Source organism: Apiospora hydei (assembly GCF_038363865.1).
Source record: "Apiospora hydei strain CBS 114990 chromosome Unknown utg000006l_segment0_segment0, whole genome shotgun sequence".
NCBI lineage: Eukaryota > Fungi > Ascomycota > Sordariomycetes > Amphisphaeriales > Apiosporaceae > Apiospora > Apiospora hydei.
The window spans coordinates 3886210-3906099 of NW_027117365.1; the positions used below are offsets into that span (position 1 = coordinate 3886210).

The following is a 19890-nucleotide window of genomic DNA, read 5'->3' on the forward strand; positions in this document are numbered from 1 at the left end:
TCTGCGTAAACACCACAACAACACCACAGGTCGCGAGGTAAACCCATCGCACAGTTTCGCGGATACGTACGGCGTCAACCTGCCGGCTTGTCTGCTACATACTGGCCCAACAACCGTTCCCGCTCTACCGTTGTATATCATGTCGTCAATATACCTGCGCGACTCGATATTAGTTTGGTGATCAGGGTCTCGCATTCTCCAATCGAAATTCGTCCTGGGACAGCCTCGCCTGACTGCATCATCTACCTGTGTATGTCTGCCAAGACCTCAGACGAAGGACCAAGGACCGTCGCTCTGGCCGGTAGGGGCGTCCTCAGACTACGAGGTCGAAACCTTTTTTATTACCTTGTCCTGAGGCCGGCACCATCTCTTTTCTTCCCTTGACCCTTTGGTTCACGTTACCTCCGGACCGTACCCTTTCCCTTACCGCAGCGCAGCATCAGACCTGATTGGCCCCTACTCCAACAAGAAGCTGCCACCTCTGGGCCCGCTTAGAGTGTATTGGGGAATCTGGCAGATCCTATAGTACGTCTATCTTAATATCGCACCCCTGATCCTGTCCCGTCACTCTGCCAGAAACCTCATGCGTTCATGGTCTGGCCACATGGTGTCGATTCCCTCCTGGTCTGGTACAAAGGGGGCTGTCCCGTCCCTCTGTGCCCAACGCTGATCACCCTGGACTGTTTTGTCTTGTATTATGCTTGCCTGATAATCATACTCATATGTCGGTTCCCCGCAGGATATGTTTCGGTCCGTCCAAGTACCGTTGTCGTAGTAGCTTCCCATACCTGCCAAGCTCAGATATAGTTGAAGCTCTGGTCCTCAAATAGCCTCCAAGGTCTCGCACTCAACGAATCTCAGACCGACTTTACATACTGAGACACTACTGTACATTTCAGACTTCATTTGCACTGGAGGCAACCTCGCACTCTATTCTAGTGCGTAGCGATCACAACGCCCGAGTCTTATACCTTCGGTCAGGTCGTCCACAGCAAAGATGCTGTCGAACCCACTCCAGCGGTTCTCCCCCTACCACTCTCTTCCTGCTAACACACTCCTCTCCAACGCTCACGTCCCCACAAGCCATCTCCACGCCGCCGGGCTCGATGCCTTTGGTCATGGCTCACAATATTCTTTACAGCACCTGCAACAGCATGTAGGTGTCCATGCGCCTCATCTTGCTCGAGCACCTCAACCAAAACACCGACAACACCCATATGGTGGTCAGGCTCCAAGAGCCACAGGAGCGGCTGGTCCGATCAGAAGGAGGATAAGCAGGGCGTGTGATCAGTGTAACCAGCTACGGACCAAATGCGATGGGCAACATCCCTGCGCCCACTGTATCGGTAGGTATTCGCACCAGCAACAGCTTCAGGCGGCCACTAAGTTCTCTCCAGAATTTGGACTCGGCTGCGAATACATCCGCGAAAGGAAGAAGCGAGGCAAGGCGTCGCGCAAAGACCTCGCTCAGCAAGCGGCAGCACAGGCAGCGGCAGCCTCCACCCAGAGCGGACCGCAGTCTCCCTAAGTGGCGATAATGATGTATCCACAGAACAGAGACACGACAATTCTGCGTCCAGCAAGTCCGAGCAACAATCCACCGCGAGCGAGAAGGCTCTCAACGAGCTGAACGAAGAGTCGACAGGACGGAGCCAGCGGACCGGAAGCTTGGACAGTTTGGCCGAAATCAGCTCTCACCAACCGCACCTGACGACTCACCACGCTACCATGGACCGCGACCACCTGGACAGCCCTACCTCGCTAGATCTGAACGGATTCGGCAATGTCCAAAACCCCTATGATAGACAGGGCTTGGGCGCACATATGATGGCTGGTCCTACTCACACACCATACGGAGCGAGCCAAACGAACCTCTCCGATTATCCTGACATCCCATACGCACTCCAAACACAGAACCCCGCAAACTATGCTACAAACCCCTCGGCGAACTTCCGCATGGCGGCAAGTCCTCTGAGCGCTTACCCCATGGCAGGGGAGACTTCCCCTGGATGGATGTCGATATCGTCTCCCCCAGCGCAGTACCAATCACATATCCCACCGCCGAGCTATCATCAACAGTTACGGTACCCAGTGTTGAACCCTTTGATTCCACACCTGGGCAGCATAATTCCCGTATCCTTGGCTTGCGACCTGATAGACCTCTACTTTTCCAGCTCTTCGTCCGCCCATGCTCACCCCATGTCGCCGTATGTCCTGGGTTTCGTTTTCCGGAAGCGGTCGTTCCTACACCCAAGCAAACCAAGGCAATGCCAGCCTGCTTTGTTAGCAAGCATGTTGTGGGTAGCAGCGCAGACCAGCGACGCATCGTTCCTTACGAGCGTCCCATCAGCGCGTGGTAAGATTTGCCAGAAACTCCTGGAGCTTACTGTCAGTCTACTCAAGCCCCTGATCCATACACCATCAGGAGAAGCCTCTCCGGTCTCAAGCCCTCCCATCGACGGGGTCGCATTGGGGGGGTTGGGTGTAGCAATGCCGGGGTCAATGAGCCTGGAGAACCTAAGCGGGGAATCTGGAGCATTCGGCGCAGCTGGGTCACTTGACGATGTCATAACGTACATCCATCTGGCCACAGTTGTCTCCGCAAGCGAGTATAAAGGGGCTAGCCTACGGTGGTGGAATGCTGCGTGGTCGCTTGCCCGGGAACTGAAGCTGGGGAGAGAATTACCGCTCAGCGCGTCAATGGGGCAGACAGACGAGGATGGAAATGGGATAAACACGAGTGATGACGGTGAGGACGAGCTCGGGGGCAACATCGCGTCGGGTGCGGTGACGGATGAGGAGCGGGAAGAGCGTCGACGCATTTGGTGGCTCACTTATATCGTCGACCGACACCTGGCCCTCTGCTATAACCGACCGCTATTCCTACTCGATATCGAGTGCGAAGGGCTAATGCAGCCCATGGACGATACCGAATGGCAGAACGGCAATTTTCAATCCAACGTCACCGACCCAGCATTACCGGGCGAGCGAGTACGGGGCCCTCACTTCGAGTGTACAGGCCATAGCATTTTCGGGTATTTTCTGCCTCTGATGACGATCCTCGGCGAGATCGTAGATCTCCACCACGCCCGCAATCATCCTCGATTTGGCGTGGGCTTCCGGTCTGCACGAGAATGGGACGACCAAGCCGCCGAGATTACCCGCCACCTAGAAATGTATGAGCGCAGTCTCAAACAGTTTGAACAACAGCATTTCCAATCCAGCGCCGAGGACAAGAACGAGCAGTCGGCAACATTGGAGATGCCCAGCGAGCTCGACCATCTCGACACGGTATCGGTGCGGTCCATTCGAACCAACTCATCGCGAATGACGGAATCAGACATCCAAACGCGGATCGTCATGTCTTATGGTACTCATGTCATGCACGTTCTGCACATACTGCTTACCGGGAAATGGGACCCGATCAATCTCTTGGACGACAACGATCTATGGATCTCGTCTCAGGGGTTCATCACAGCCACCGGGCACGCAGTCTCTGCCGCCGAGGCCATCAGCAACATTCTCGAGTTCGATCCGGGCCTCGAGTTCATGCCCTTCTTCTTCGGCATTTACCTGCTCCAGGGGTCCTTCCTTTTGCTCCTCATCGCCGACAAGCTGCAACTCGAGGCCTCGGCCAGTGTGGTCCGAGCATGCGAGACAATCATCCGCGCCCACGAAGCGTGTATGGTCACACTGAGCACCGAATATCAGGTAAGATAGCCCCTTTCATTATCACACCGATGTGCAAATCATAGCTTATTTACTGACTTGGTGCGACAGCGCAATTTTAGTAAAGTGATGCGGAGCGCGCTTGCTCAGGTCCGCGGTCGTGTCCCCGAGGACTTGCACGAGCAACATCAACGACGACGGGAACTGCTGGCGCTGTACCGATGGACTGGCGACGGTACTGGCTTGGCGCTTTAGCGAGGAGTTGATGTCGCGCAAGTGGGCGATGGATGTAATTGGTTTCCGCTTTTTCGCTTTTGTCGAAGCCGATGGTCAGATCAGCCCGGGAAGATGGGAGGTGATACCTATTTGCTTTTGCCCGCCGATTCTTATTCATCATCCGAGCGATTTCTCTATTGTCTGACTTGGAGGACGGGGTTTGTGTATTTTTTTTTCCATCCTCAAATCGAGCATTTCAGGCCTGGGGTTGGAGGGTTGGGGATGCTGTTTTTACTTGCTTGGTGTGTATATGTACTGCGAGCGACTTGGGTGGTTTCTTCAGGGTTGGGATGGGTGCGAAAACAAAAAAGGCTGGTTTGCAACTTGCAGAAAGGGGGGCAACGGAAGCGAAGCAACGACGTCTCGTAAGGAGTGCCTTGCATTGCACGCGTATGAATACGATGGAGGAATGCTTACATGGTAACGATTAATGTTGGATATGCACATATATACATATACTTTGGGATCCTCTATCCTGACCACTGCATCCACGTCATGGTTCTCAACACTTACACCATGGATATCATTTGCTGGCAATGCTGAAGATTCGGTATTTCTTTTTACGGCGTTTGATTTGAAGGCGCAGAACCATGGGTAAGCAAGCTACGCTTCCACACTGCATCTGTCATATTCTATAGTACAGTACAATGCAAATAGTACAGAATATGTCGCTTTGGCCTTTCCTCTTGCATTGACCATAGTCACAAGAGGGTGGGGGTGGTGAGAATAGCTATCTCGGCTGTGTAGAGGACATAGCGCTGTGACGACTGTCCCGGCTCAGTCCGTCGATCCAGTGGATTTTCCTTCATCCCAACATGCTCGAATGATATGGACCAAGGGGAGGCAGCGTCCAAATACAGAATGCAGGTCGCTTCTAGTCCAATATTTCCCAATAAGTACGGGCACTGCGCCAGTATGCGTGCCTAGTAATGAGGCCGGTCTGTCGCTCTGCAGTGTCGAAATAGGCTGCAGGAAACCCATCGAGAAACGGGACGTCACTGGGCTTGACTTGGCAATAGTCCAAAGTCGTATCACTCGTCTTCAAGTTGCTCCTGTTCCTCCTCCCCCTCCTGTTCTTCCTCCTCATCAGGGGCCATGATTTGTTCCATCAAGCCACTGCTCCTTCCAGCCCTACTGCCTCGATGCCCCTTACTCCTTCGGTACGCCGCCGTCTCGGTCACGGCCCTCTCACCGACGAAGTGCTTGCCATCCCAGGGGGTCGCACACTTTGGGCACTTCTTCTCACGCTTAGTGCGCCAGAAGGCCTCCTCGCAGTGATCGTGCAGCCGCACATTGCAGTCGCGCTCGGCGCAGCGCTGCCCCACTGTGACGATGTCCTTACATGCCTCGCAGAATTTGATGCGCTGCCACTCACCGGGCTCCGCGTCCGGGTCGTTGTAGGTGTCGATGAGCCAGGAGCGTAGCTCCATCAGGGCGCGCGGGCTCAGAGAGTAGAACCCCTCGGCGCTGTGCTCGAACCAGCCCTGGCTGACCATGCTCTGCATCATCGCCTCGGCTTCGGATGACTTGAGTCCTCGGAGCTGCTGCGACTGCTGTGGCTGATTCTCTTCTCCTTCGTCCTCCATGGCTCCTGCCGCCGGCACTGCCGCCGGTGCCCGGCAGCACTTGTGGTACTGCATCGAGTCCAGGAACATGGCTTCCAGGCGGGGCGAGTTGTACTTGTCGAACATGGCGTCCAGCACGCGCTTAACAAATGCTATTTCTTCAGCGGAGTGTACGGTGGCCAGTTGGGTCATGGCGTCGGATGTGGTGTTGACAATGGCCCATACACGCTCCTTGGTGACCTGGTGCATGATGTTCTTGATGTCGTAGTCGAGCCTCGACAGCGCTTCCTGGGCTGCTGACAGATACGAGTCAAAAATCTCTTGGGTGATCTGAACAGCATCAACAAGCTCCCCTTCCTGTACCGTCAGGATGCTGGCAAGAACGGGCTTTGCTTCTTGTAGCGTCATGGTACCACGGGCCATGAGGGCTTGTACGAAGGCACGGTTGCCATCGGTGTACTCCCCGTCTCCCTCCATCATGGGCTAATTGATTCTAGTAGGCCTGTGTATTGGGGCTTGGCTGTTTTTACTCTGAGTGATGCAGCTTGATCAATTACTAGATAGATGGCCAAAGAGGAAGAAATTCCAAAAATCCAGCAACCTGGAGTCTGAAGATCGAGCTGCTCCTAGGGCTCCAAGGTTGCTGGTGAGACGCGTTTTGAGCACAAGCAGGCGCGTTAATAGGCTTCTGAGCAAGCACAATTGAGCACAATTGCTTGCATAACCCAAGAGGGAAGGTACCGCCACAAACCGAGGGGTCGTCGTGGCGTAGTCGGAAGCTACCGCCCAAGTGCCGGGCTAATGTGGGGAAGTTGCGCCAAGGAAAAGAGGGAAAAGAGGGAAAGGACGGGCCTAGATTGCCGGCTTGGGCACGACACACGACAAGCTCTCGCCACAGATGACATAGCCACTGCATGTGAAGCTCCAGCAGCCAGTCGAAACAAGTTGACAAGGCCTTGGTCATGCGCTGCGAGCTGAGTAGGGGACAGTAGCCTGTAGGCCTCCCAACAAAGCGCTTAAGAAAAGGCAAGCTCCATAAGAGAAGTCGACTGGACGCTCTTGCTGCAAACTGTTTGATCCTTCTTTCCATTCAAACTATCTTCATTCATCTCTACTCCTTCAAGACAAGACAAGACCAGCCGACGGATTACGTCATTTCCTGTCACCAACCAGCCCCGCCACACCTCAACATGCTGGAATACTTCACCTACAAGAAAGTGAAGAAGCATCGGGCTGAAAAGGCCGAGAAGGAGCGTGTCGAGTCTGCCAATGAGGATGCCCACCAAGGCGCTGCCTCGCCAACCCCCAAGGTCATCTCAGAGCCCGTCGGTACTCCGCTGCTGCGCGAAGAGGATGAGCGGTTTCTGGAGCGCCTCACATCGCAGGACCCGGACGACGATGAGTCGGTGCGACCGCCCCTGCCACCACGCATCAAGACACCCACCATCGAGTGGGACAGCGATACTGAAAGCTTTGTGAGCAAAGAGGGCGCCAAGGGGAAAGGCAAAGGCCAATATGCAGACCCGAAGTCAGATGGCGCCGCTGGAAAACCGAAGCGCTTTGCCACCATCACGACTCTCGGGCGCAATCTCTCTCAGCGTGTGAGGCCAACGGCCAACAGTGGCCTCAAGCCGGAGAATGTGCCACCTGTAACGGAGCGCGAGGTGATCCGCGAAGAGACGGACATCACACGCATCCTCGATGACCTCGACCTCTCGGCCAAGAACAACAAGGTCTTCAGCTTGTCCGCCGACTCGGGCGAGATGGTGCGCAAGTTCAACCTGGTGCTCAAGGACCTGGTCAACGGTGTGCCCACAGCCTACGGCGATTTGACCGCGCTGCTCGACGACCGCGACGGTACCCTGGCCAGGAACTACGAGAAGCTACCCAGCTCGCTCAAGAAGCTGGTGACGACGTTGCCTAACAAGCTGACGTCGACGTTAGCGCCGGAGCTCTTGGCCGTAGCTGCTGAGGCACAGGGACTCGGCGCCGAAGAGGCTAAGAAGGGCGGCCTCAAGGATGCAGCCAAGAATTTCTTGACGCCCAAGAGTCTCCAGGACCTGGTTACGAAGCCTGGCGCAGTCGTGGGCCTTCTGAAGGGTATTGTGAACGCCCTGAAGGTTAGGTGGCCAGCTTTTATTGGTACCAACGTTATTTGGAGTCTTGCACTGTTCTGTAAGTTCAACCCCCCCCCCCCCCCCGCCACCCTTGGTTATCTCATATCGATACGCAATGCACATTACTAACACCACTCCCCTAGTGCTCCTATCTGCTCTATGGTATTGCCACAAACGTGGCCGCGAGGTCCGCCTCGAAGCAGAAGCTGCTGCGAGGGACCCAATTGACGGCTCTGCACGTATCGAGGAGCTCCCTGATGATCCCCAGCTGCCCGCGCCGAGCCCTCGTCGGAGCCGGGAGAAACGTGGCCAGGTGGAGAGGACGGCTACTGCCGCATCCTCGTCGAAGAACAAGAAGAACAAATGAACGATTTAATGAATTTGTACGGAACGAACGATACCCATTGATGATGGCTCTGATATTTTAGGTAGAGTTGTTTTGTAGGTTTTCGGCCAGGCTAGGAAAGAATGGTTGCTTTTCCCCGTAGATGGCATATACTCCGTCTGTGGCTTCCTACACGTTTTGCAAAGTCACCTAGATGATGTTAGGAATAATGGTGTTAATACAAAGACCTTTTATCTCAATCATGTTGATCGTGCTCTTGCATAAATAAGCCTTATAGAATAAACTTAAGCCCCCCAATCTGTCCCTTTTGTAGATCAATTAAACGTACCAGGCTCTACTAAGTACTCCATCGCTGTATGTGTCGCGCCTTACCAGGCGGTAGGTATTGACGAAAAATCATAAAGGAGGCCGAAGTTGGGCCATACATCACCAAGCATAAAACAAGGGGTCAATATTTACTGGCAGATGCCATGGGACACCAGAAACTGCCAATCCAAATAGCAAAGATTATTGTCATTGCTGCATTACCGACCATATTGCTCTATAGCCAGAACTTGATCCTGCTTTTCGCCTGTGGTTTCATGGGTATCATTGGTGATCAACCAGGCAGTAGTGCTTTCTTCCCTTTCACGCACTCAGTCGAACTATATCAACATCGCTCCTAGCTTGCCAGTCAAAATTTATCGCTTTAATCATCTTGGACCAGCTCTTTGATCTCCTCCTGTCCAGGCGCCACGCCCACCGTGACATCGGCCTTCTCATCTCGGCCTCCAGTACGATCTATCACGCGGCCGCCGTCCTGCATCCAGAAGCTGACCTCGTCCACAATGTCGGCCACAATGTCCTCGACGATCTGGTCGTCGTACCGCCGGGCTAACGGCTGCATTGGGCCTTCGGCAGCCGGGTTCTCTTTCTTGGTAACCACGGGCGCCACTGTCACCGTGTCGTCCTCGGTTCCGGTCATTGCCACGTCATCGCCGCCGCCGGCCTCGGCCGGCTCTTCCCCTTTGGTTGTGGGTGAACCCTCGGAGTCGGGCGGCGGGAACCAGAAATCCGGTCCGAAGTTGACTTCGGCGGCACCTCCCCGGAACACACTGATGGCAGGGTAGTATCCCAGCATGCCGTCATCCATGTTTTCTCTCGCCCCAACCTGTGCTTGCGGTTTTGAGGCCGGTGGTAGGAAAGCCAGTAGATCCTCGAAAGCGGTGCCCATGAACACACCGTTCTTGTAGACCTTGATGAACGATTTCGGCAACGTGCGCAATGAAGCAACGGGGTGGTTCGGATTCGGGGCCTCGGCCGAGGCGCTGCCCGCAGAGCCCGAGGCGCCCACGGGCGAAGGGTTCATGAGATCTTCCAGCTCTTTCGTGGTGTGGTAATCGATCTTCTCAAAGTAGATGTGCGCGCGGAACCGGATCGGGATGCGGTCGCGCACGATGTTCGGGCCCTCCGCGCTCGAGCTCTCCTCGGCGATCAGGTCGACGGCCGGATTGTACTGTCCCTGCACTACTTTCCGGTGGAGGCTTTCCGAAGGCAGCTGGATCTCCAGCCCGATCACGTCTCCTTCCTTGATGTCCTCGCCGGGCGGGAAGAAGTCCTTGGGCCGCGACATATGCACCTTCTGGCCCTCGACGTCGCGGATGCCGTAACTGTAGGCATCGAAGCCGACGGGCGCATCGAGAGACGCCTCCCGTCTCGCAAAGCCCAGGCGCACGTGGCCGTGTGACTCGAGCTTTGCGCCTTCTTCCGTTTTCGGGATTGTGCCGCGCGTGATCTTGCACTCCCAATACCACCGGCCTTCTCGCACGGCAATGTTGGCTCGCGCCATCCGGAAACCCTTGTCCGTCGTGATGTGGCGGCCGGACTGGTCCAGGTACATGTGTGTCGCCGCATCTTCGAAGCTGATGTGCGCGCCGTAGGGTTCGGGTTCGGTCTGTCGGTAGTAGAAGGACGAGGGGAATTGCGGATCGGCTATGCAGTGAAGGTAGTGGAAATTCTTCTTATTGTAAACACTGCGCCAGGTGTCAGTTCGGTTGGGACCATTTGAGTGCTTCGGAGCTCCTCCTGCGCGACTCACTGTTCCGAGGTCTCGTAGAAGTCGATGGAGGTTCCATCCGGCGCCAGGACAGCATGGTGGTGGGTGAAGACAGGCCCGCGAGCTGCTTCAAAATCGGACGGTTTCGGCGGCGCAAGCTTGTATCGCAAGGGTGACGACTCGCTGCCCAACTGCGGTTGTGGTGTCTCCTCCTTCTTGTGCTTGGGATCCGGTGTGGCTCTGGCGCTGTCGCCGCCAGCAACGCCCTTGGATTCGCGCTTTTTCAGCGATTCCTTTTTGGTCCGCTTGCCTGGGCCCATGCTTGGTATGTCGTCTTGCGACTGGTTCTTGGTGAGCTTCACGTCGGGATTCGGATTTAACGGTGACGAGACCGATGGCGCGTGGTCGTCCTCGAGGGCGCGTTTTTGAGGGAGGGACGTGACAGCTGGGCTGGACGCCCTCGAAAGGGATTCCTTCTTCTGAGAGTCCGCCTCGGTCGCCATGGTCACGAAGCGGGTTGCTGGTACAAAGCTGTAAATACAATGGGCATTCAGAACAATGTCGACAGGCTCCAATAGGGAAGTAACAAAAGATACATAGTCTACCTCAGCTACTGTGGCGCATACAAAGTGGCTTTACTCTTCAATTAAAAAACCTGGAAAGCTTACAGCCTCCGTATAAAGGATTATTCAGAAACTGAAGGAGACCACACTACATTTAACATCAGGTACTTACTTACATGTATGTGACAAAAAGATCATAAGGGACAAATACATGAAATTTTGTCAAAAATTTGCGACCTGGATGGGACTCGAACCCACAACCTCAGCATTGACTCGTTGAAGTCTTAGGAGTGCTACACGCTACCATTGCGCCACCAGGTCAGGAATCAAGTAGGCTTGATGATTTGGTGATTGCTATTGATCGCTATGTTTGTCGCCGAGACATGAGTACGCTTTACATGAATAATTCTCATGACTGTAGGACATCCCTCCAGTTAGTCTGGGCATTGTAGGATTGGATTGAGGATATGATAAGCTGCACGGTACTTTTAAGGTCACCGGAGATTCTGGTGACTTTGATTTTGTCGCGCAAATGACGGCGGAGGCCGGAGATTGTGGCGTTTGTCGCGCAAATGTTTCCTCTATTCTTGTCTTCTTTGAGAGCAGAAGTCAGGGCGAACGACTGAGTGATTGGAGTTGCTTCAGATCGGATATATGACATTTGAAGGGATTGAAGAATTTTAGAACGAGATTGGCCACGATGTGCAAAGCTTGAGAAAGCAACAGTCACTGCAAGAAATGCATCAGCAGCATTGTCGAAAGTAAAAGGCAAGAGCGGCAGGTGGGTTCAGGTAGAAAGGTAGAGTTAAGAAGCGTTCCATTCAATATGCTCACTGAAGAAGACCAAAGTGCAGCCACCGAAGATTTTCCCGCGGACCAGTTTGCACCTGCTGCCTAAAACTTTCAGATATGCAGCAGGCCGCTCTTGGGTTGCGATGGATGCCCATTTTGTGCCCTGCTACTACCTACTGTTGACCGAATCATTTGATGTATACAAAGCTGAACCTATCATTCACATCCACCATTGCCTCTAGTCCGTTTGTTCTTGTCCTGTCCGTGATGCAACAGGCCGAAGATCCATCATCAAAGGCAGGGAGGAGCCCTTTTCCCACCACTGCTATGTCCCTTGCACTGACAAGCACACCGCCGCGGCGTAATCCCCATCGTGGCTTATACTCAACATGGCCGTCGTATCTGGCTGGCCCGGCGGGTAGCCTTTGATGACTGCCACGGGCGGGCCGCTCGACAGCGCAGCATCGTTTGTCCCATCACCATGCCCGGCCTCCTCCTCCCGGTCCTTCTCATCATCGACTCCCTTCAAAGGTCTCGCTGCTGGCCTGGTGCGGACAATGCGAATATCCTCAAACGTCAACCTTCGAGAAGAGTGCGCCTTGATTGCGGCCTCCTTGGCCGCAAATCTACGTCAAGTTAGTCGACTGGGCTGTCATGGTAGGAGGGAGAAGGGCGGGAGGGCGTGGACATGTGCACTTACCGGCCCGCCATGAATACAGCGGCTTTCCAAACATTGGGTATCCGGTTGTCGCTCGCCCCGGTAGCCCAGGGCGCGTCTGACTGGTCAAATCGCGAGGAGGGGCGCGGTCCGATGCACCGGAGCAAGGCTTGAGGTCGAGGCTCCGAACGCTCTTCGGCCGTCAACACACGGGTAATGAACCTCTGTGCATGGCAGGAGGTTAAGATCCTGTAAATCCTCGGGATGTGGCAGACGTCATTTCCGAGGCCCAGAATAGACATGATAGACCAATTCCTGTTTCGCAGTATGCTACGGCCCTCGCCAAATTGGCCCCAAGACTATGCCCTGATTCGGTTTGGTTGGCTTAGAAAGGTGTATATTTCCTACTTTGGTATTTTGCAAGTTGGAGTGAAGCTTTGACGACGGAATCCGGATCCAGTATTAAGCGCCGAACACTCGTTCCACACAGCACGTATCTCAGTCTTTTTACCAGGCATTGAACAAACCACATTCCATTAACGACAGGATTCCCAAGTTGTATAAACCACTATCTCATCAATTGCAGTGATTACAACACTCAAACTACGATCCTTAATACAGAGACAAAACATGCAAAGCCTGACCAACATCAGCCAGTCAGGTGGATCCTGCGATCCAGAAGGATATCTCATGCCCATGGACTCAACGCCATTACATTCGAACGCACTTTTTTCTGGAATAACCCGAAAACTTGGTGTCTTGTGTTTTGTTTCCCCACGGCGGCTAACCCGGGGTCAGTGCCAGGGAGGGCCCATGCCACGGTCCGTCCGGCTCCAGTAGCTGGAGCAAAACCCGGCATATGAAGCGCTTAGTTGTCAGCGAGGAGAGGAGCTCTCTCGCGGTCAGCTGGTGCCGTCGCGGATTGCGCCTGCCGTCTCCATCGATAGTCTCTTCCGGCGGAGGCCGGGACCGCGATGGCAATGGTGGCCACGAACAGGACAGCCATAATGGTGAAGGCGAAGATCCACTGGAATGCGATGACCTGGCGGAAGAACTGTGCGACGCCAATGGCAGCCGCCAGAACGCTCAAGTTGAAGCCCATGGTGTAGTCCTAAGAGACTAATTGTCAGCGCACATGCACGGATGGAAGAAGAAAGTGCGTCTGCTGTTCTGCAACTTACCTTGTAAATGACGATGAAGAACAGGCCATAAGCCAGAATGGACCAGATGAAGACATTCCCGAAGATGCGAGCGACGAGAGATGTAGCATGCGGTACCATGATAGCCCCGTTCCAGTAGATGGCGACAAAGGTCCACGCGAGCGGGCCCGAGACGACGGGCTCGTGGATGAAGCGTGAGTAGCCGACGTGTCGGAAGTACAGGGACGTCAGGTTGATGAAGTTAATGATCAGCATCACCTCGGCCCATGCAAAGTGGCCTCGGACAAAGAGCATGACGAAGGCGAAGTGGAAGAGGTTGTTGAGGATGAAGTGGCTGCCGACGGCGCAGGCAGGGGTCCTCGTCTCGACATTGCCGGAGAACAGGTGGGCGATGTAGCCAGCCTGCAGGATGAACAGAACGAGCCTGGGATGTGGTGTAAGTATATTGAAGCTATTCGGGCAAGTCCTTGCTGCCGATGAAGCTGGTACTCACCAATAGATGCTGGCAATGATCTTGTTCATTCGGAATGCCGTGTGATGGTCTCCGTTCTGGTGCCAGATGGAACCGCGATGTCCAGAGCCATCATGGGGCTTGTTGAAAGTGTAGTAGAAGGTGACCACAAGGGCCAGAAGCCATGATAGAGTGGTCAGGGTCTTGTAGAGAATAATCGACCTCTTGCTGTGATCGTCGCGCTTGGCGAATGGGTTGACTGGAGGAGCGAGTTGTTAGCTATGCATGCTCTGCATACGTATACGCCAGGAAAACGGGCACAAAGTACATACTCTGGTGAACGCGCTCCATGGTGAACAGGCGCTTCGATGGCTTGGGGATGTCAGGATCAAGGGCAAAAGTGTCCTGCAAAAAATGGTAAAACAAGTAGTAGCTAGAAAACAAAGATGCTCGGAAAATAAAGTGCTACGAGGAAAGAGAGAAAGGCCTTAGAACAACAATGTTATTTACCTATTAGCGAGATCATCTGAGACAGGTGCAAGTGGTACCTTGGTTATGGATGTACGCATGTATGTATGTATGTAGATATGTATTCAGTATGATGCTAGGGTGGTGGGGTAGCAGCCATGCAGACACACGTTCCTCCTCTTCTGCAGGCGGCAATGGGGCGTCTCTGCGGGGAAGGCAACGGGTATGACGTCCGTAAGGGCACCTACCTGGGTGAACGAACAGGCTACAGCCACACATGGTCTCTCAGAGGGTATCACGTTGAGGGCGACGTGTAGTCGTAAGCCTCGTTCGTCACGGAGTACACATACCATGATGACATGATATAGTCTAGGAACGGTAGGCCGCTAGCAACTAGACTCATTAGACTCTGAGAGAGAGGAAGAGAGAGATCAGGACGTCCGGTCTCCTTTGAGACTCTTGTATCAGACGAAACCATCTGAGCTCTGCGGGCCGTATGTGCATGTATTTCTCAAGCTACCTAACGACGAGGCGACTAGGCCCCCTGGTTATTTCGGACGGCTCCCGCATTGGAGTGGGGCGTGTATCAGACTCGAATCGAACCATCTGCTGGAAACATTGCATATATGGACACCAAGGCCCATCATCGTCATCGGCGGCCTCTGTAGATCACTGCCAATGCGCCAGGTTGAAACCAGGAAAAGATATATCACTCAAGGTGACTCCAGTTGTGATGGATGTTTGGCTGCATCTCCTGCACTTGCCGACTGTGGCCGCGGCCGCGAAGGAACAGGCAAGGACAGACGGACGGGCAGGGTTCCTGCTGTGGAAGCGATCGAGATCATCGTATTGGGCAACCAACAAGTCCAGCTACCTACTTATTCTTAGTATCACGAGGGTGGAATTCGACATATCAGAAACACGGTAGCGCTTCTTGCGCGTCGCTAGCATCGAAAGAAAGAGCCTTGGCTAAAGGGATCTACAGCTGCATGTGGCTGGTAGGTATTTCAGAGTAGTGGCAACAAGCCAATATGCTCTCCTGCAAGAGCCCAGAAGACTCGGTCAATTGAGTCGGAATCGGAGGAACGCCTTACGCAGCAAATAAGCAATTGGCGTCTGCACTTGGTCAATGGGCACCTTGGGTCGTTTCCGTCGCTGTATGCAAGCAATTGTCGTCCTCCTCTCGGTGAGGAGATTGGAGATTCCAGGGTTACTCACTCTCACTGCAAGGAGGACTTCCTCCGGCCGACACCCCACTTTATGCCACCCCAGCACCCGCACTTCGCACTTCGCACTTCAAGCCGGGTCGAGTTGCCCTCGACTTCCTAGTAATGTTAATCCCAGCGGCTCAACGCGGCTAGATACTTTGCCGTCTCCTCAGGTTAGGTAGGTTATATTTATCTCGGTCCTTACCTAATACCTCAATGCGCTGCCCGGGCTCTCAGTCTGGTCTGCCTTTATTCTTGCGAATCTGTATTCGGTTTGCCCAAGCTGAGAATGGTCGGCGGTGTAGCAAGCGTCGAGGTCGGTTCAAGAATCAGAAACCTCTTCTACTGATATGCGTCTTCTTCCTATGCCGTGATAATAGCACTTGCCTTGGCCCATTTGGTGCCTTCACTTTATGATTGCAGTATGTTAGAACTCATGGTAAATGCTAGTCAGGCATAGTCTCGGGACGAAGGCCGGTGTTCTGAATGCCGGCTGTCCCCACTAAGCAGCACTAGGCACCTCCCAATTACTAAACCACCCCGGCTGCTACAGTCACTCAAACTTATCTCAACTCTTGCTCAAGCCCACTGCTTCCTCGGTACTCAATAATGAGTTGACGCCTGCATCCCTTCTGATCTATGAAGGCAGTATTTTGTTACACACAAAACAATAATGGCAGGCGCCGAGACACCGACGTCGCCGGTCATGGCATTACGAGAGGCATTCGGGGACCGCAAACCACCAGATATCAGCCGCAAAATCACGGGTATGTACGACACCTGACGACCTTCTCAGATTTCTGTGAAGCTGATTGAGCTTCGGTAGCCTGTGTAGCCTGTAGGAAACAGAAGGCAAGTAGTTGCTCCCTTCTTCTCCCTTTTCTGTGCTCTCCAAGCTAACACGATCGCTCAGATCAAATGCCAGATGCACGATGCTCGGCCACCGTGCACTCGGTGCAAGAAAAGGGGCCTCTCATGCAGTGTGAACCGAAGCCTACAGATGGTCCTCAAGAGCGACTTAATGTAAGGACCTGAGCAATTTTGCAATGGCCGTATGTTACAAGGAACTGCCTGGCCAGCCTTCCAGGTGGAAACAATCCATGGAAACGAAGATTCATAAGCTGCAACTCACGGTAGGAAGACTGGCTAAGAATATTGTAAGCCCCGAAGAGGCTGAACAAATGCTGACCGACGAGGCCCATGACACGCCGATGGACCAAGACTTTGCTGCAACCCAGGCAGCCAAGTCTACCCACCCCGGGCCCAGTGGTCACTGGGGCGTTGTTATGGACCTTGATTCGGGGCCTGGCGCGATTCCTGGCTTCTATATTGCCGGAAACCAGCCCCCGATGCAAGCTGATCCCCATGAAGATTTCATATTGCGCGGCGTTGTCACCCTCCACTCGGCCAGAGGTTGCTTTGATACTTACAAGGACCGCCTCGACCATTTCCCGTACCGAATCCTCAACGACCAAACCGCAGGAGACTTCGAGTCGGTTCGGAGTGCCTCAGCACTGCTCACAGCGTCTGTTTGTGCTGTTGGGGCCCTTCATTCCGCTTCGTCAGAGTTCGAAGCATACTACCGCGAATTCGTCCGGTTGAGTGCCCAGCAAATCCATTCCAGACACCACACGACTGATGACGTCCGAGCACTGTGTATAGGTGCTTTCTGGCTAAGCGATCTGTCATGGTCCCTCATCGGGGCGGCAGTTCGCATTGCCACCGAGTTGCAACTCCACAAAAGCTTCTCCAAGGCACTGCAAGGTGATCGACAGCATTACTTACGAGCCCGGCTCTATTATCTTGTATACGCCTGCGACCACCGCTTCTCCGTTGCCTACGGAAGGCCCCCTATGACCAGGGAGTGTGAAGCTGTGAGAAACGCCCGGGACTTCCTTAGATGCGAATTCGCTACCGAAGACGACGGCCGGCTGGTCAGTCAGGTCTTGCGTTGGAGCATCTGTTCGAATATTTTCGATACATTCGGTGTCGATGTCGATCGCCCCCTTTCCGAGTTTGACTTGCCTCACCTACGTCGGTTCAGCATCGCCCTCGACAGCATCCGGGCCGAGTGGATAGATCGCTTCATCCCCAATGCGCACGTGGGGAACTACCCGCGAAAAGGGGTTGGCCTGCAGTACAACTTTGCCAAGCTTTACCTATGCTCTCATGCTTTCAGGGGAGTCAGCACTGATGACTTCGCCTCCCACTCGCCCGAAGTCATCATGGCACTGGAGGAGGTGGCCAATTCCGCCGTCCTTGCAGCTTCAGCGATACTCCGGGCTGTGATCGCGGACCCGGAGATCCAGGGGTTTCTTGATGGGCTCCCCACCTACTTCGATACGATGATCGCCTTCGCAGCCGTCTTACTCAAGGTCTCGACTAAGTACAGCTCGATGGTGCAGGTCTATTTGCAAGAGCTCAGGCGTCTCCTACGCACATTGCTTGCGACGCTAAAGAAAGTTACATCGAGCATGCATCAGCGCCATCTACTGGTTAGTATCACCGCTGGTCTTGAAAGCCTCCTTTTCCGGTGCGGAGTTATAGGCAGCACATGTGCAGCCGAGGAACAGGAAGTTACAGCTGTCACTACAGGAACCGATGCTGGCATAGACCAGCTGGGTTATAATTCTGCGACCTCTTTTTCCATGGAAGAATACGACTTCCTTTTCAATTCTGATGTGGACTTCAGTCTAGAATTCCTAGACCAAGAAAACCTAGTCTGAAATACCCCAGCACCCAGCTTCTCTGTTTTGTATCCGACCTTCTATACATAAGCTAGGAAGAAAGCCAAAGTTGGAAAGTCTAGTTCTTGAACTTGGCCCTCACTGGCCATGGTTCAGGATCAGATCGAATATGTCGAAATTCCGCCACCGCTTAGTAAGTAGACTTTTGGAGGCCTGTATAGGCCTTGACATCAAAAGAGGGACTCTCTGCTCCGAGAGTCCGCCGTGGGAGCGGAGTCTATGGCCCTTGCAGCGAAGAAAGGTCATGCTCAATTGCCTTGGAGCCCACGACGGCGTTCTTCTTTGACACGATGACGAAATCGCCCTCGTGATCCTCGGGCATCTCAAATACTCTGGCAGCCTCCTTCTTGGCCAGAACCATGCCGACCTGGGCGAAGCCCTCGCAGAAGCTGATCATGTCCTCGATATTGGCCGTGTGCGCTTCGCTCACGTGGACTCGGACGAACGACCCCAGCGCGCCGTGGTGCTTGACGAACGGGTCCGTGATGGGGCAGATGACACGGGCGCACCCGTGGCCGAACTCCTCCTCGAGCTCGTCCTGCGCGAACAGGACGTTTGGGCTCCCGCTTTCGTCGTCGCACTTGTCGTTCATCCCATGGTCGCCCGTGACGGCTACGACGGCCCCGAGGTCGACCAGCCGCTTGAGTCGTGCGTCGATGGCCGACATGAACTCGTTGGCCGCGGGCGAGCCGGGGGCGTGCTTGTGCTGGACCCAGTCGGACAGGGTCAAGTAGAGCAGCTCGGCGCGCCGCTCCTCAAGGATCTTGACCCCGGCGTCCAGGACGAGAAGGGACAGCTCCGCAGAGTACTGGCTAGGGGAGGGGAAACAGCGTCTCCCCCTTCCCCTTTCCCTTTTCCGAGCCATGCCAGGACGTCCGCGCTTGCGCACTGAGACGACCAGCAGATGCTCCTCTCTTTGGTCTCGACCTCGTTTAACCCATGCGCTAAGATGCGCCGCAGCTTGTCCTTGGCGGTGATGGCCGCCACGCGCACGCCCCGGCCGGCTATCTCGGCCAGGATCGTGGAGCCGCGCAGCAGGGAGTCGTCGACGACCATGACCTCCTCCCCCGTGGCGCCGTCGATGAAGTAGTTGCCGGCGATGCCGTGGACGGAGGTCGGCGCTCCCGTGATGATGCTGACGTTGTTGGGGTTGGTGAAGGTCGGCATGGCGGCGTCGGCCGTGGCGTGGAAGCCCTGCTCCGCAAAGCTCTGCATGGTGAGCAGGATGCCATCGGCGATCCCTCGATCGAGATAGGCCGGGTCGAAGCCGTCGATGCAGACCACGACGGTGGGCTGGCTGGGCAACTTGTAGGTCTTTCCGTGGAGGGTGATCTGCCCATCATTGTCTGTCGTTATGTGTCAGTGGCGATGTAGCCAGCCATATATACGGGCTTTTAGCATAATACTCTTACCCGTGCCGGGTTGCTTCATATAACCTATGCTCGACATGGCCGTGTTTTTTTATGCTAAATGGACTGATTCAATGGCTTATGAGTTTGTAGGGTAGGCCTGGCGCGATATCGAAAAAAATAATGTCGTGAATGAAGACAATGATCAGGAAGAGAGTCTGGTTTTTTCCGAGATGGTTTGGGCTACTTATAGCTGTTTAAGAGCACGAGATTGAACACCTAACGTCCTCAAAGGGTGAGTTCATCGACTCGGTGCGAAGTGCGTTGACGGCGTACAAAGTCGGTACGAAGTCCGCACATCAGAAGTTTGACCAATGGTGTTGTTGCCTAGTCAAACGAACACCATCCGGGGGCTCAGTCTCTCGGATCCAAAGGCACATACTCAGCTGTGGTGGTTCTTTCGCCCACGGCGTTTGCGTGCCCGTG

At 54.3% G+C, this 19890-nt stretch overlaps 8 protein-coding genes across 8 annotated transcripts; 3 read left to right on the forward strand and 5 right to left on the reverse strand.

Moving 5' to 3' along the window:
* Window positions 1-997: 997 nt before the first annotated feature.
* Window positions 998-3924, forward strand: PG997_008443 (Xylanolytic transcriptional activator; the record flags this gene model as incomplete). Its single annotated transcript, XM_066812758.1, has 4 exons — window positions 998-1346; window positions 1398-1518; window positions 1581-3711; window positions 3781-3924. 4 exons carry the CDS (start codon window positions 998-1000, stop codon window positions 3922-3924), a joined length of 2745 nt encoding a protein of 914 aa, XP_066668100.1.
* Window positions 3925-4976: 1052 nt separating this feature from the next.
* On the reverse strand, window positions 4977-5987 carry PG997_008444 (DNA repair protein Nse1; the record flags this gene model as incomplete). Its single annotated transcript, XM_066812759.1, has 1 exon — window positions 4977-5987. One exon carries the CDS (start codon window positions 5985-5987, stop codon window positions 4977-4979), a length of 1011 nt encoding a protein of 336 aa, XP_066668101.1.
* Window positions 5988-6700: 713 nt separating this feature from the next.
* Window positions 6701-7994, forward strand: PG997_008445 (RING-like domain protein; the record flags this gene model as incomplete). Its single annotated transcript, XM_066812760.1, has 2 exons — window positions 6701-7685; window positions 7771-7994. 2 exons carry the CDS (start codon window positions 6701-6703, stop codon window positions 7992-7994), a joined length of 1209 nt encoding a protein of 402 aa, XP_066668102.1.
* A 667-nt stretch (window positions 7995-8661) lies between these two features.
* On the reverse strand, window positions 8662-10511 carry PG997_008446 (SPRY domain-containing protein; the record flags this gene model as incomplete). Its single annotated transcript, XM_066812761.1, has 2 exons — window positions 8662-9985; window positions 10051-10511. The coding sequence occupies 2 exons, from the start codon at window positions 10509-10511 to the stop codon at window positions 8662-8664; spliced, it is 1785 nt and encodes a 594-aa protein (XP_066668103.1).
* Window positions 10512-11688: 1177 nt separating this feature from the next.
* On the reverse strand, window positions 11689-12323 carry PG997_008447 (uncharacterized protein; the record flags this gene model as incomplete). Its single annotated transcript, XM_066812762.1, has 2 exons — window positions 11689-11989; window positions 12064-12323. The coding sequence occupies 2 exons, from the start codon at window positions 12321-12323 to the stop codon at window positions 11689-11691; spliced, it is 561 nt and encodes a 186-aa protein (XP_066668104.1).
* Window positions 12324-12889: 566 nt separating this feature from the next.
* PG997_008448 (uncharacterized protein) lies at window positions 12890-13983 on the reverse strand (the record flags this gene model as incomplete). Its single annotated transcript, XM_066812763.1, has 4 exons — window positions 12890-13132; window positions 13203-13605; window positions 13675-13891; window positions 13965-13983. 4 exons carry the CDS (start codon window positions 13981-13983, stop codon window positions 12890-12892), a joined length of 882 nt encoding a protein of 293 aa, XP_066668105.1.
* Window positions 13984-16354: 2371 nt separating this feature from the next.
* PG997_008449 (Transcriptional activator of proteases prtT) lies at window positions 16355-18034 on the forward strand (the record flags this gene model as incomplete). Its single annotated transcript, XM_066812764.1, has 1 exon — window positions 16355-18034. One exon carries the CDS (start codon window positions 16355-16357, stop codon window positions 18032-18034), a length of 1680 nt encoding a protein of 559 aa, XP_066668106.1.
* A 238-nt stretch (window positions 18035-18272) lies between these two features.
* PG997_008450 (uncharacterized protein) lies at window positions 18273-19504 on the reverse strand (the record flags this gene model as incomplete). The annotated part of the gene is made up of 3 exons (XM_066812765.1): window positions 18273-18863; window positions 18884-19401; window positions 19468-19504. The coding sequence occupies 3 exons, from the start codon at window positions 19502-19504 to the stop codon at window positions 18273-18275; spliced, it is 1146 nt and encodes a 381-aa protein (XP_066668107.1).
* Window positions 19505-19890: the final 386 nt, after the last annotated feature.